Raw genomic sequence first — 14,613 nt, 5'->3', positions numbered from 1 at the left:
CAGGGGCATGGCTATGGCATGCGCACGAGGTCACCCACAGTCCCCAGGCTGGCAGATGAGGGAGGGTCCACGTGGAGGCAGCTCCTGTCACCTTGCCACCATGTGGCCCTTTAGCCTCCTGTCTGCAGAGAGACATCTGGACAGAACTGGACTCCTTCTTCCTCAGCAATGAGTGGGCACATTCACATGCCCACAGACCATTCTCTTGCTTGGAAGACAAAACCTCTCTTCAAATGGAGGGGGCTGGGACTTGACCTTTTCCTCCATTGGCTTTTAAGCTCCCAACCGACTTGACCTCCTCCCCCAGCTGAGGGGCTGGCCTGAGCCAGTTCTCAGATCTGAAGAGAGCTGACTTCACTCCGGCTCTTGGATAAGCAGACACAATGGAGAAAGCTCAGTGGCCAGGATGGGTGAGAGCCAAGAGTGAAACTCTCTGGCTGCCTGATGTCACTGGACAGGCATCCAGAGCCCCACAAGCCTCTGGAGGCACCAAGGGTAGAGCCAAGCACCTCCTCCTAGTACATCTGAGAGTGCCTGGCATCAACTCATGTGCTGAGCGCCCCAGAACACCAGTCAGTGCGGGGCCTTGGCCAATTTCAGGGCTTCCGGTCAAAATGCCACCCGAACCTTGGCCCTAGCTCAAGGACTTCCAGGCAGCTCTCTCTTGTTGCCTCCACAGTCTACAGACAGCCCACACTGGTGGGGATAGACTGGCTGTGGGGACCAAGAAAAACTCGCCTTCTCATCTCTTTTTATTTTCTACTCCTAGGAAGGCTGGGCTGGAATGCAGAACCTTTGCATGGGGAGCATGCAAGATCTAGGGCTGACCCTGGCCCCTGCCTGGCTCAGCCACTGATCAGCTGCATCACACAAAGGGAGGGCGGAGGCCGAAGAGTGAACTATTGATTTAAAGTAACCCAGACCTAGCAGGGAGGACTCACGGAGGGAAAATGACCTCCACGCCTATGCCTTTAAGAAGCAGCAGGGCTGCTGATGCATGCTTTGGCAGAAGTCCTCTACTGGGGTGCAAGGTCATGCATTTCAGCTGTGCTCCGCAGTATGAAACTGAGGCACTGACGGGGCTACGACGGGGCCCGAGCACCCGGCATTTGGATTCTCCCTTTATGGAGACAAGCTGCTTGGCTCCGAAGGCAACTCAGTCAACACCAGAAAATGTATCACTCCGCTCAGCTGGTGCCCAAGTTGCACCGATTCTTGGGAAGGAATGTCAGTGGCAGCTGGAGAAGGGGACTGGAAGAAAAGTTGGACCAGAAGCCAGGGCCCGTGAGGAATGGGGCTTCCTGGGGGCTCGATGACACCCCCCCCCAACTCTGACTGCGTACACTGCCATTTCACTTCCCCATCTGTTCAGATGCTGACATTTCCTAAGTCACAGAAATGGAAACAAACTGTACATGGTTTGGTTTTCCCTGAGGAGAGGAAAGAAATCATCTCCACATTTTTGTCTTTAGGATAGAAATGTCCCATTCTCCACTGTGGACTATCAATGACAGCGAATCCTCTAGTTACACTGCCAACAGTTGTCATTCTGGGACAGGGTCTTCTAAAAAGCATCTGGATAACTAATCCTATTGGAAACACCATTCCCTTGTTGAGAGGACATGGTTGTTTTTCAGTCACCTCGCATCCCTTCCTCCACCTCCTGACAACTTTGACCTGACTATCCTCTGGGGGAATCTCCCACCCCACAACTCAGGTCATGTGTTTTGGATGAGGCTCTCCCCAACTCCGGGATGGAGCATGTGACTTAGGCATAAGCCAATCAGCCAACTACAGACACCCAGCCACGATCATTGGCTCAGGGATAAACTCAACAGCCAATCAGAATGAAGAAGACCCAATGAGAATTTTGTGGGGGCTTCTAGGAGGGAAGCAGGTACTCCTTCCACTGGATTTGGACCTACAAGAAGATTAGGCTGTAAATGCAGTCACTTTGCCCTGATGGGATGAGAGCCTACCTAGAATAGAGCCCAAGATACAAGATGTGAAGCAGAGAGAGAGAAACAACAACAAAAATCTGAGTCTTGATAAACTGCCACTCCTAAATCCAGCCAGCCTGAAGATCCATCTGTTTCTATTACGTAAGCCTATACATCCTCCTTCCGATTTAGCCCGGAGGTTAAAGGGTAGCTCCTACCGACAGAATAAGGTTCACTCTGATATGCATGCAGAACCACCCCAAGTGGAACCAAAAGATGCAGAGTAATGAAAACCAAAGAGTTGCTCGTTTCTCTCACTTTGTTTAGGCCCTTTTCGTTTTAGTCTTGGAGGGGAAAATATCAACACAGGGCCCCCATGTTCCTGTTCCCCAGCCTGGGCAGACAGCATCAGGACTCGGGGATGACATCTTAGCTCCTTCTTCTCTGTCTTACCCATTTTTTTTTTGCTCAATACCCAAGCAAAGCTACCCCTTTTATTGCAATCTTCTAATCTTAAGAGAATAAGATCCTTTAGATCTCTGCCAGGTGACAGAAGATCACATCATTATTGCCCCACTCAGCCCTCCCTCCCCATCAAAAGCCTTGAGTATCTGGCCCCACCTCAGCTCTACCAGACTCACCATTTGGAGGCCTCCTCCAAATCTTCCCTCTGCCATACTGAACAGTTAGTTTTTACACAACTGCTGTTTTTCACCTCCTCCGATCCCGCTGGACCCTCTGGGTGCCCCTCCCTATGCATATTTCCAACTCTCTCTCAACCCACCAGACTGGAAGCTCCCTGAGGGCCCTAATCCCCAATGCCTATGGTCGAGCCCAGAAGACGCTCAGTCGCTTCCTGCTGCTCAGTCGCTATTTACCGAATGAGTGGAATGCTCCTCACCCACCTGACGGGAAGCCAGCCCTGGGCCTTGCTCTCCCCAGAATAAGGTGCCCTTAGTGTAGTGAATCCAGGCACAAGTGAGCTCGAGCCCCTTAGGGAGTGTGGTGATGGGAAGAAGGCCTCACCATGTCTCCCATGTGGGGCTGGAACTCAAACTTCATTGGTGGGCAGAAGACATTGTTGTACATCTCCATAAGGCGCTGCTTGTCACTGGTGGCATCCAGGTTCTCTACAGCATTTTCAATGGCATCCAGACCTTCGTGCTTTGACTGCTCCAGATTCAACTCAGCGGAGAGGAAGGTGCGTAGCGCCCGGTTCAGGCTAGCATGGTAGCCTAAGTCACAACACTGCTGTGGGACGAAGAAGGCACATGAGCGAACCATAGACAGTCCCAAGGCTTGGCAGAAAGGGAGGTGGCCCCCGGGGCAGCTCTGACCATATCACGGGGGCTGGCCGTGCAGCCAGAAGGCTGACATTCTGACTTCCAAGATCCAGGTGAGAGTTCTGGTTTCCACTCCCAATTCAATGGAAGACACACCTCAGAGGACTATAGGCTGATTGGGAAGAAGAGGACTCAGCGGGACAGAAGGAAATTATATTGTCATGCACTGCACAGGGCTATTTAGGAAACAGGAAAAGGGCTGAGGGCTGAAGGGAATCCTCTTCCACTTTAGGGTTTCTCTCGGGATGCCATGATAACAAAATTCAACAATGAAAATATGGCTTGCCACTCCCTGAGGGTCACTGTGGTCAAGTCACTACATACGAACCAAGTCAGGCCATTTCAGCATTTAAGGTTCACAACTCATACAAGTGTCGCAAGAGCAGTTCATTTACACCAACACTGAACTCCAGCGGGAGAAGAAGAGAGTGGGGAGCAGACCCTATCATCGGTTGTCACCCCCACCAGCTCCCGATGTTCTAGGACTGGCCTTAGCAGCAGACTCGGATTTCTGCACTAAAGCTCCCGCCCGACAAAAATACCATTTATAAGACCAAAAATTTCTAAGTGTCAGTCTTACCGGGACAATGCAGATCATGTAAAGGATTCTGATTTTCTAAAGCAAAATTGGAAAAAAAAAAAAAAAAAAAAAGTATGAGAGGCAACAGTATAAAAAAAAGCACTGGACAGGAAGTCAAGCAGCCTTGGAAAAGCCAGTCCCCAACCCTGAAGCTGTACCCTCGGCTGTAAAATGAACAGATGTGGCCAAGTCGGTGGTTTTTTTAAGCTGCGGATCAGAGCTGTGAGGTTCTATGCCGCTGCTCAGGCTGCCCTTGAGAAGGGGGTAAAAGGGCAGCAACCAATAGGACTTGGAGCCTCCTATCTCTGGTTCAGCCAAACCAGCTCTGCCCTTTTATCTACTTAATAGATTGGGATCCTTTTATTTTTTTTAAGACTTTATTTATTTATTTTTGAGAGAGAGAATGAGAAAGAGGGGGAAAGAAAGAGAGAGAGAGAGAGCGCGCGCGTGCCAGTGGGGGGAGGGGCAGAGGGAGAAGCAGACTCCCCACTGAGCAGGGAGCCCAACGCGGGACTGGATCCCAGGATCCCAGGATCATGACCTGAGCCGAAGGCAGACGCTTAACGGACTGAGCCACCCAGGCGCCCAATAGATTGGGATTCTATGTAAGGTCTGATTTGAAGAAAGAATTCTGCTCGAGAAAAAGTCTGAAAATACTTGGACTAATAATGTCTAAGGCCCTCTTCAGCAGTGGCATTCTGTAACTCTACAATATTCCCCATCCCTCCCAAAGGACCCCGAGATCCAAATTCCTTGGCCATCCATTATCCCCTCTATTGCTGAAGCAGCTCTGAGTTCCAGAACCTGAGAAGAAATGTCCGAGAAGAATCCATGGATAGAGTCAGACCATGTGCCTGACTGCAGTTTCATTCCATAGGCAGGCATCAAATGGACTTCCTCCAGCTTTTCCCCTCATCCTGTTCACCCCGGGAGCAGCCAAGACTGGGGAGGAAAAAGCACGTGATGTGCCTCCTCCTCCTAGCATCTGACAAGAAGCTCAGCGACAGAGCGCCTGTCGGGCTGGGCTCTGGGTCAGTGCCAACAGCGCGGCAGGTGCCTGGCGGCAGGGGAAGAACAGCAGTTACAGCTTGACTAGAGGCGGAGGATGGAAAGACATTCAATTCAGTTGGGAGGGAAAAGCAAATGGAAGCAAGACAAAAGCAGCTGATTGGGAGACTTCGCGTGCAGGGGCCCTTCATCCTCTGAAAGACACTGCTGGTCTAGCCAGGCTGCCCTTGGACTTGGAAACCTTCCTGACTAACTCTGTGCAGATGCTGATGATGAACTGGATGACTGTGAGTCTGTGAACACAAGGGCTGAGCAAGTGGGGAGCTTTTTAGTGCAGAAGAGAATTGGGGGAGGCGGGGTGCCCTTCATCACCTTTACATTTTTGGTGACTCCATTCTCTCTACCTCTACCCTGATTCATACCCTTATCCTACATCAGTGCTGTCTGCTTCACTCTCTTCAAAGATAGCTTTTGTTAGGCCACTCCTACTGAAGAACCTACAGAAGCCTTTAGTCTTTTCTAAAGTGAAGTCCACCTTCTTCAGTTTGGGTATTTAAAAATACCTCTATTTTACTAAGTATGCTTACCGTATGCCTGATACATGCTAAGTGCTTTATGTACATTCTGCATCTGAATCCTCATAATAATCCCAGTGAGGCTGGTATTATCTTCATTTCCCAGACTAGAATGTTGAGGGTCCAGGAAGTTAAGTAAGGTCACCAGCCAGAACAAATTCTAATATGTCTTGCAGTCTGACCATCAACATCATCTTCCTATGTTCCCTTCCTCAGACTCTTCTGCTCTAACCAAGGACATGCTCCTGCTTAGGGCAGAGTATGGGAGAACAGCAGGCCTCAAATCAGCTGCGTGACCGTGAGTGAGCAATTTAACATCTCAGCCTCCAATGAGGACAATACCAGCCTCATCGGTTGTCGTGAGGCTGATACAGGCAATGTATTTATCCACATCTGGCACCGTGCAGACACTTCCACCTCAATCACCAACATCCCCAAATCCACAGACTTCTGCCGTTTCCCAGCATTCTCCCTTCTTGACATATTTCCCACTCCTCTCAGTTGTTGGAAATGGACCCCATCTTCAAAATCCAAATCAAATTCCCAGCCTCTGGGAAGCCAGCCAGCCCTGCAACCGTGGCATCTATTGACCTTGGCCTTTACTCAGGACCACACCACACCAGCCCTCACGTGACACAGGACACACTCCCTCACTCTGAGACTTGCCAATTCCTATCACCCCAACAAGAAGACAAGCGTCAAAGAGGTCCTGGCCAATGTCACTGCTTCTTTGTATCCCCCACCATGAAGCCTTGCTCAAAGTAGGCATTTTATACACATCAGTGGATGGACCGACTGATGCCCAGAGTACAGATTCTAGCCTCTCAGGAATCATCCATTTAGGCTGAATACCGATCTAAGTCAAATGGGTGGACGTGACCACAACCCCTAGTTTTGCTCACTCCGTACGGCCTATGGAAGGCTGGGAGCTTTTCCCGGCTGCCTGATGCCTCATTTATATAACTGTTCTGTAGCTTCTCTGTGCCACCGACCCACAATGTGCCCTCTGGCTCCTCTGTGCCTCCAGCCAACCAGGGAGACTCGCGCTGGGTTTTACAGAGCCTTCGCTATGCACAGATTTCCACAAGCACGACGGCCAGAAACTGAGGCCTTAGCAAAGAAGCAATTGCTGGCAAGGGTTAGGTAAAGGAGATTTGACTATTTCATCTCTGTTCCCAGGAGAATCCCAGTGAGTAGAGGCAACGCATTATTCTTCCTCACAATGGGGACAAAGTATGCTTTCGGTGGCTTCTGATGAGTTCCGTGGCCATGCCGAGCTCCCCTGGCCACTTCTGGGTTATATAAATGTTTGATGAAAACTCTCTCAGGGGAAATCAAATTTTTATAAGAATTTAATGATAGCCCATCCAGATGTGTGATGACTTGAGCTGACAGCTCATTAACCCTTTACTAGTTCACAGTCCTCACCCAGAGACTCTAGAGAAGGCCTAGAAAAGAAACATGGGTGTTTTCATAACATCCACTTCTAGTTCACACAGAAGAGATAAATAAATGCCCTTTAAAAAATTTCCTATGAAGGGGCGCCTGGGTGGCTCAGTCGTTAAGCATCTGCCTTCGGCTCAGGTCATGATCCCAGAGTCCTGGGATGGAGCCCCACATCGGGCTCCCTGCTCGGGGGGGAAGCAGGAAGCCTGCTTCTCCCTCTCCCGCTCCCCCTGCTTGTGTTCCCTCTCTAGCTGTCTCTCTCTGTCAAATAAATAAAATCTTAATAAAAAAATTTCCTATGAAGAAAGCTGCATTCCTTCATGTCCACCTTGGGTGCACACGGTGTCACGGATTCTCTACCCATGTATGGAGTCCTCACAAGCCCCCAGCTATGCATGCGGACAATGCCCTGTTCTTCATTCATCCATCTGCTTCTGGGTTGGGAAAGCCACAGGAGGACGGGGGAGGAAAGCCACATTCCAATGAGCCTACGGTTCTTAGACTCCATCAAGTCAGCTCAGAGTGTGTTTTTGGCCTGAAGTCAAGGTTTCCCTGGTGCATGTCAGATGCCTCATGTGGGTTTCGACAGTCCAAGTTTAAATCTTCTTATATTATAAAATGAAGTCAAAGGCTAGTCCTGGTGTCAGTGTACGGGCATCAACAAAAATAACTTCCTTTCACTTATCCTCAATGCCTTCAGCACACACTGTACTTCCACACCACGAGGAAGGAGGCAGCATGGTGCCCGTAACACAGACGGCAACAGACCGTGCAAGATTCATCCCTTGTCTTAAAGCAAGTTCTGGATCCTGTCAAGATCAGAACACCAAGGTACCCAGGCTCCCCACATTCACTCCTGCCCTAACTGTTGGTGTGTTGCCCAGGTGTCCTTTGGGCCATTTTTATTGCCTTGATCATCCAGGAAACTACTGATACATGCACTAGCCGGGGTGACGCTCAGAAACATCACACGGGGCAAAAAAGGCCAGGTACGAAAAGTATGTACTGTAAAATCCCATCTTTGTGAAATTCTACAATAGGCAAAACTAATTTATGGTGAAAGAAATCACAACAGTGGTTGCCTTGGGGTGAGGGACTGACTGGGAAGACAAAAGAGGAACTTTTTGAGGCAATGGAAATACTCTCTATCTTGATAAGAGATGTAGGTTATAAGGGTGTTTGAATTTATCATAACTCTTGAAACTGTAACACCTAAGTTCAGGCAGTATATATATCTCTGGGCAGTATTAAAAGGCACAAAAAGAAAAAAATCTTGCCTTAGGAAATCATCTTCCTCCTCCTTCTAGTCCTTGCTTCCTTCAATGAATATACTATGCTCAGCTATGTATTAAGCACTGCGTGTATGTTTAAAAAAAAAAAATAATACCTTAATATATAAAGTTTTCTTATATATTTAAATAATCTCTACACCCAACACGGGGCTCAAACTCACATCCCTGAGATTAAGAGTTGCATGCTCTTCCGACTAAACCAGCCAGGTGCCCCATTTTATATATTAAGGTAAAAAGAAGACTTGGTTCCTGCCTTAATGGAATGTACAGACACTGAGACATTTCTCTGTTCTTAGTGCAGTGACTCAAACTTTTTTTGACTTCCAGCTCACAGGAAGAAATTCATCTTGTCACACACACATGCACACACCTAACAGTTTCACAAAATAAAACTTAACCTTACTAAGTATGATGTACCTAGATATTTCATTTTCCTTCCTATTCTATTCTAGTCTATTCTGTTCTATTCTAGTTCATTCATTGAAAAAAAATAAGTCAAACCCATAAAAGTGATTTCATGACTTCCCCAATGGATCATGACTTATGGTTTGAAGAACACTGTCCTAGGACACCCTGGGCTTCCCTTAGCTTTGCAGTTAGCCAGTTGCATAGAAATTATCTCTTTGTAGGTCTATGAAAACCTCTAGGGCAAAAATTATTTTATACATTTTATACCCTTGATGCTAAGCACACAGCCTCATTCCAAATAAATATTTACTTAGCTGCATAATGTTATCAGCTTTAAAAAGAAAAAGTAATAAATCTGTCCTCACCTTAAGAAAAACAAAAACAAAACAAACAACAAACAAAACAAACAACAAGCAAAACAAGAGCAACTTTACTATCTGAGTGGCCTGGAATGCCACCAACCTGGACTCGCTCACAGTAACCTACACCCACATCCTGGCTGAGCGCTAAGGAGGCTGACAGGCTACTTTTTCACCAGACTTCACACCGCATTCCATGAAGATGGGCTCTAACACACCTTTCCTCTTCTCCTTCAAGTGAGAATAAGGTGCAAAATCGCTTGCTTCTTGGACTGATTTTAAAATACCTATGCACATCTGATGGAGAGTCTATGGATTGCAAAGGTTATAACTGACACAGCTGTAGCCCCTGTCTCCCCCTGAGGTGGGCATTTTGGCAAAAGGGGCGGGAAAGTTGCCCTGGGGGCAAAGGCAAATGGGAAAGGACAAACCGGAGGAAGAGGTGTGATGGACTGCAGAGTTTTGATTTTTTTTTTAAACTAAATGTGAGATACATAGCAGAAAAAGACCCGATTCTTTTCCTTGCTGAGAACAGGTGTCTCTCCCAACAGTGAAGAGTCATTCCCCTCACGAGGAGAAAGGATCCTGTTTAAGGCTCTGACCTCCACTGAAGGACAGTGTTGAGATTGGCATCAACAAACAAAGAGAAGAAAGCAGAGCCTGAAACAGGCCTCAGGGCTCCCCTTACCCGGTCAGACCATGACACCCAGGGCATGAAGAGGCTGAAATCAACTGAATCTAAAATCCCTGGAACTAGTTTAGAAAAGTTCCCCAAGCATGTGAAGCCAGATTTCAGTACCAAGATCAAGTCCAATTCCTCTGTCTGCCCGAGAGAGAGGTGGGGGAGAGGGTAGCACAGCAGAGTTCCAAAACAGGTCAGTGCCGAGCCCCAGATGACCTGAATCTTAGACCAGACCCCAAATGGTATTGTGAAGTGTGGCAGGTTCATTCACTGAGAAACCAAGTCAGGCAAGCGTGCCAGGTCTGGCCTGAAGCTTGTAAAGGCGGGTGGCTACCTGTGAATAGCTAAAAGCAAATATCAGGCCTCACAGAGAAGAGACTAGCCCAGGTACACCTGAGTCAGCTGGCTCCCGGCCCCCCACTCAAGACTGGAGGGAAGGGTGGACCCATGCAGCTATGGTCAGGGCTGGCTCAGAAACTGGGCCAGGTGGGAGTCCGCAGGTGAGAGAGACTGCAAGACTCAATTATAACGTTTGAAGAGAAGCAGCAGGAGAAACAAGGCCAAGGCTGACCCATTAAGGCCAAAGACCAAAAGCGTAACCCTCGTGCCTAATCCATGCAAAACACATGTGCTTACTCATCTGCTTCTCTAATCATCTTTGTGTCACAGATCAGAAAGCATGGGCCAGATGTCAAGGGCATCTAGCCACCTTACTGACCAGGACCCTCAAATGCAGTGTAATTGAGGGCAGGTAATCTTCTTGAGCCCTAGATTCCTAATCTTCAAATTGGAGATAGTAACTCTGATCCAGAGGGTGATAGGACAGTCAAATGAAGTAATACCAAGAGACGTTTAAGTACTATCTAAATATAAGGCACACATTCTAACTCTTAGCTCTTGCCACTCACTTCTATGTGCAAATAGCTGATTCAAGGGAGTATTTCCTGGGAGACAGGAGTGCATTGCAGTTATGAGCATGGGCTTAAGTAATCAGGCCTTGGCACAAATCTTGCCTCTGTCACTTATTAGCTGACTCTGGGTAAGTCATCTAAACTCTGAATTTTAAACTGTAAAAATGGAGATAAAAGTGCCTTCCTCCCAGGATTGTAGTAAGAACTGAGCCCATAAAGGGCTTCACCTCCTATCTGGAACATGGCAAGCCCCCAATGGACCATGGCTACTATCTTCATAATTCTTCTCAAAATGCTCCAAGATGCCCGAGCAACAGAACTGGAGAACACCTGACCAGTTCTCCAAAACCAGGGAAAAGGTGCCCTTGAGCCCCCAGCTTTAAGCACTTACATCAATAAGGTCAGACAGGTCGTGGATGTAGTACTTGAAGACAGATGCATTGGTTGCCTCCAGAGCCAGTAAGTACTCATTCCGGGCTTTAATGGCCTTCAACTTATTCTCTGTGTACTTGGCTTGGCGCTGAAAAGGGAACAGAAGTTCAATTCTACTTTTTTTTTTAAAAGGGGAGATTGTGCTCTAAAATATGAAAGTACAGTACATTCGAGAACCACAACTGTGCTGCTACTCCCTGTGCGCGTCTGCCTTAAATTGGGTTCTAATTCTGTTTAATGAGCTTCAAGGGCATAATGTAGATCAATCCAGGAAAGGTTAATGAGGCTCCCTACTTTCGATGCATGTCCCACTTTGGTTCTACCCGCAAACACCGGTCTCCATCCTTGTACTGCCACCCAGAAGGTGTCATTACATCTGCCCCTGAATATGGGACATCTGATGCCAAGCCCTAGGTCTGCAGTCCCTCTCCCAGGCTTGGGAAAGGTTTCTATTGTTTCTGATGAATCCGCTACAGGTGAAAAACTTGGAGCCCCCACGCCCAAGTTCTTCCGGTACCTAGAATTTCTTCCAGGGCAGACAGCAAGGACTTACTTTTGGCCATTAGGCACTAAAGGAATGAGTCTCTTTGTTCTGCTCTTCATAGCACCTACTGGAAAAATCCTATCAATCCTGACTTCCACAGTGCTCCTCCCCAGCCCCTAAAGATGCTGAAGCATCCGTACCTTCTCCTTCATCTTCTCAATCTTCTTCACTGAGCTCCTCCGGACATGCTTCTCTTCAATGCGGACATTGGACGAGGAGTCAGGGGAGCGTGGGGTCTGCCGGTCTTCCTGCTTTACCGATTTTCCAAATTGCTTCTCCTCCTGCTTCTCTGCCTCCTTTAGCTTGCTCTGAGCACTGATGCTGTCGGCATTGTACATGTGATAGGTCTTCATGACCTGCAAGACACCCCCCGCCCCCGCCCCCAGAGGTCAAGCCAATAGGATCAATTCTCTGCTTTACAGACTACCAGATTCAGCTGGACCTGTCCCACATGAAGCACTATCCTCATGCCCTTACGGGAAAACTTCTTAAGTGTTTGGTTCAGCCAACACTGCATATTAAAGACCACCCCAAAGCACAGGAAAGCAGCATTTGAATGGAGCCAATATGTCTTATTCTTAAAATGACTTCACGTCTTCCATCATGCATTATTTTTTTTAAACTTTTTTTTATTTATTTATTCATGAGAGACAGAGAGAGGGGGGGGGGCAGAGGGAGAAGCAGGCTCCCAAGGAGCAGGGAGCCCGATGCGGGACTCGATCCCAGGACTCTGGGATCATGACCTGAGCCGAAGGCAGATGCTTAACCATCTGAGGCACCCAGGCGCCCCCATCATGCATTATTTACTTCTATTTATCAACACTTGTAAGCATGACTCTTTTATACCTGCTAAGTAATTTCTATCGCTCAGCCAGAGGACACAAGGTTAGGAACCCTGAGGAGGCCAGCACAGCTTGTGAAGTGGTCTATACTTTTTGGACCTTTCAGATACAAAACGGGGAAGAAGAAAGACTCCAAAAACTCTTTCTACTGCCCTAGCATTCTAGGGGTCCGTCTGGCCCGCTTCACGTGGATCGAACACCCTCTCTCCTGGGAACTAACTAGAACAGCAGTGGCAGTAACAACAGTAGCTCTCGTTTCTTGAGCATGTAGTATATGCGTGGCTTTGTGCCAGGTGCTACACATGCACTTTCTTATTTCATCCTTACAGCAACCCTGGGATCTAGAAAACGACCCGATGAAGACTGTTAACCCACACAACAATTCACGTTAAGAGCCTAAGAAGGAATAAAACCCACATTGGGTGAAACCAGAGTTGCCATAGGAAGGAAGCAGTGTTAAAGGAGAAAAAGACAATTCTCAAATTTCCCACCAAAGCCACTGTCTGAGAATCCAGTCTCTTTTCTTAACAAGGAGGCCGGGCAGCCTAGAACTTGTGTGTGTTTCCTCCCAAACATACTTCCAACCACAAGGTGCCTGCTCTTCCCTCCGTTTCCACACAGGGAGCCTCTAGCTTCTATCTGGGAATTAAAAATGCTGATTACAACTAAGCGAGCTGAAGTTCAAGAGTGTTGACATTTTAATGTCGTGCAATCTCTTTGAGAGGGAGAGACTGTGGGAGTTGGGTGTATGTGTGGGGGGGCAGGGTGCAGACCGAACAACAGAGGGGAGTAAGGGCATAATACTGACAACAATCTCTACCACTTACTTAGTATGTGCTGTGTGTCAGAGGCTTTATGTGGGTCGCCTCATTGAACCCTCACAACTCCTCTATAGGAGACATGTGATTATCTCCACTTTTAAAGATGGGGAAACTGCGGCTCAATGAGATTAAACTATCCTACCCAACATCACACAGCTAGTACATGGCAGAATCAGGATTCAAACCTAGGTTTGTCAGACCACAAAGTCCACATTCTGAGCCACTAGGCACCAGTGTCTTCCTCTGAATAGGACCAGAGCGGGGTTAGTTGGGAGGAAAGGTTAGGTTTAGTCAAGACCGGTTTGAAAAGAGGAACTGGTTTTATTAATGGCTTTGTGGTCCTAACCGGGGGGCTAATCTGGAGACATTTTTGACTGTCACAACTTGGAAGCTTGCTCCTGGCATCGAGTGGGTAGAAGCCAGGGAGGCTGCTAACCACCCAGTGCACAGGACAGCCCCCACCACAAAGCTGTCTACCCAAATGTCCATGGTGCTGAAGTTGAGAAATCCTGGAAGGACCTTATGGGTGTACTCATCCCTTAGGATCAGCGAGAGGTGGTGGAAAGAATAAAGAGTATTGGGACATCAACAAAATCAAAGTTCATTAGAGTTTAAACATCTCATTTTGGATACAGAACGTTTTAAATCAGCTTCACCTTATTTTCAACCTGACATCATTTCCCATAAGTATATGATTAACTCTGTACATTCTCTACACTGGAGAAATGATATTTAATAACTGGTAGCATTAAAAACCTTTCTAAGTAATTAGAAAGGGTCCTCCAGATTCCAGGGTGACTCAGAAGTGAGGAAGAGGCATCTGTTTTCCAGGCTGAAGAAGGGTATTTGGGAGACTACTTTTTCTTTCTTTTCACCTGAATATGGATTCAAAAGCTTGAACAAAGAGTTACAAAAATGAATGATTATTAAGAAAGTTATTTTCCATTTCATGAAGATGCGTGATAAAGAAACACTACGAATGAATATGAGACAAAAAAGGACTCAAAGGAGTAATGCCAAGAAGACAAAAATGAAGTAATAAAAATTAGTGATTTACATTGCTTCTTTCCACTAAAGAACTCTCTTTAAAAGAGTAAACTAAGAAACTATGAATTCCTAAGGGTAAGCACCACTTCTTCTTTTGTGTTTTCTTCCCTCCTCCACAGTTGGGAAATGTGTCACGTCCACAGTTGGTAATTTTACAATCAATGTGGTTGCCCAAATGACTTAATGACAACAAATCTCTCCGCTGTGGAAATACGGAAGAAGTACAGCTAGTAATCTTCAACTCAAGGAAAAACTGAGGTATCCAGACCCCAAAGCTTAAATAAGTGATGCCAAAACAATTGGAAAAATAAGAGAGTCAAGACAGAACTTGCAGAAATATATATGTATATATATATATATATATATATATATATATATATATA

At 47.0% G+C, this 14,613-nt stretch overlaps 1 protein-coding gene across 9 annotated transcripts in view; it reads right to left on the bottom strand.

The window, feature by feature from the left end:
* Positions 1–14,613, bottom strand: part of SRGAP2 (SLIT-ROBO Rho GTPase activating protein 2) — a 228,822-nt gene that overhangs the window by 56,114 nt on the left and 158,095 nt on the right. For 8 of the 9 annotated variants that reach the window (XR_012375773.1, XM_025855095.2, XM_073884432.1 and 5 more), the window contains exons 6-8: positions 11,661–11,876; positions 10,936–11,064; positions 2,967–3,191 (exon numbers count right to left, since the gene is read on the bottom strand). Coding sequence is in view for 8 of the 9 variants with exons in the window: in XM_025855095.2 (XP_025710880.1) it covers positions 2,967–3,191; positions 10,936–11,064; positions 11,661–11,876 (570 nt within the window). In the remaining variant the exon portion in view is untranslated. The remainder of the gene's footprint in view (positions 1–2,966; positions 3,192–10,935; positions 11,065–11,660; positions 11,877–14,613) is intronic. The other variant, XM_025855096.2, reaches the window with a different exon arrangement.

The sequence above is a fragment of the Callorhinus ursinus genome, unplaced genomic scaffold (assembly GCF_003265705.2).
Source record: "Callorhinus ursinus isolate GAN/ISIS: 27379988/994484 unplaced genomic scaffold, GSC_fseal_2.0 scaffold57, whole genome shotgun sequence".
Taxonomy (NCBI): domain Eukaryota; kingdom Metazoa; phylum Chordata; class Mammalia; order Carnivora; family Otariidae; genus Callorhinus; species Callorhinus ursinus.
The sequence above is the reverse complement of the archived record's forward strand: the minus strand, read 5'-3'. Positions and strand labels throughout refer to the sequence as shown.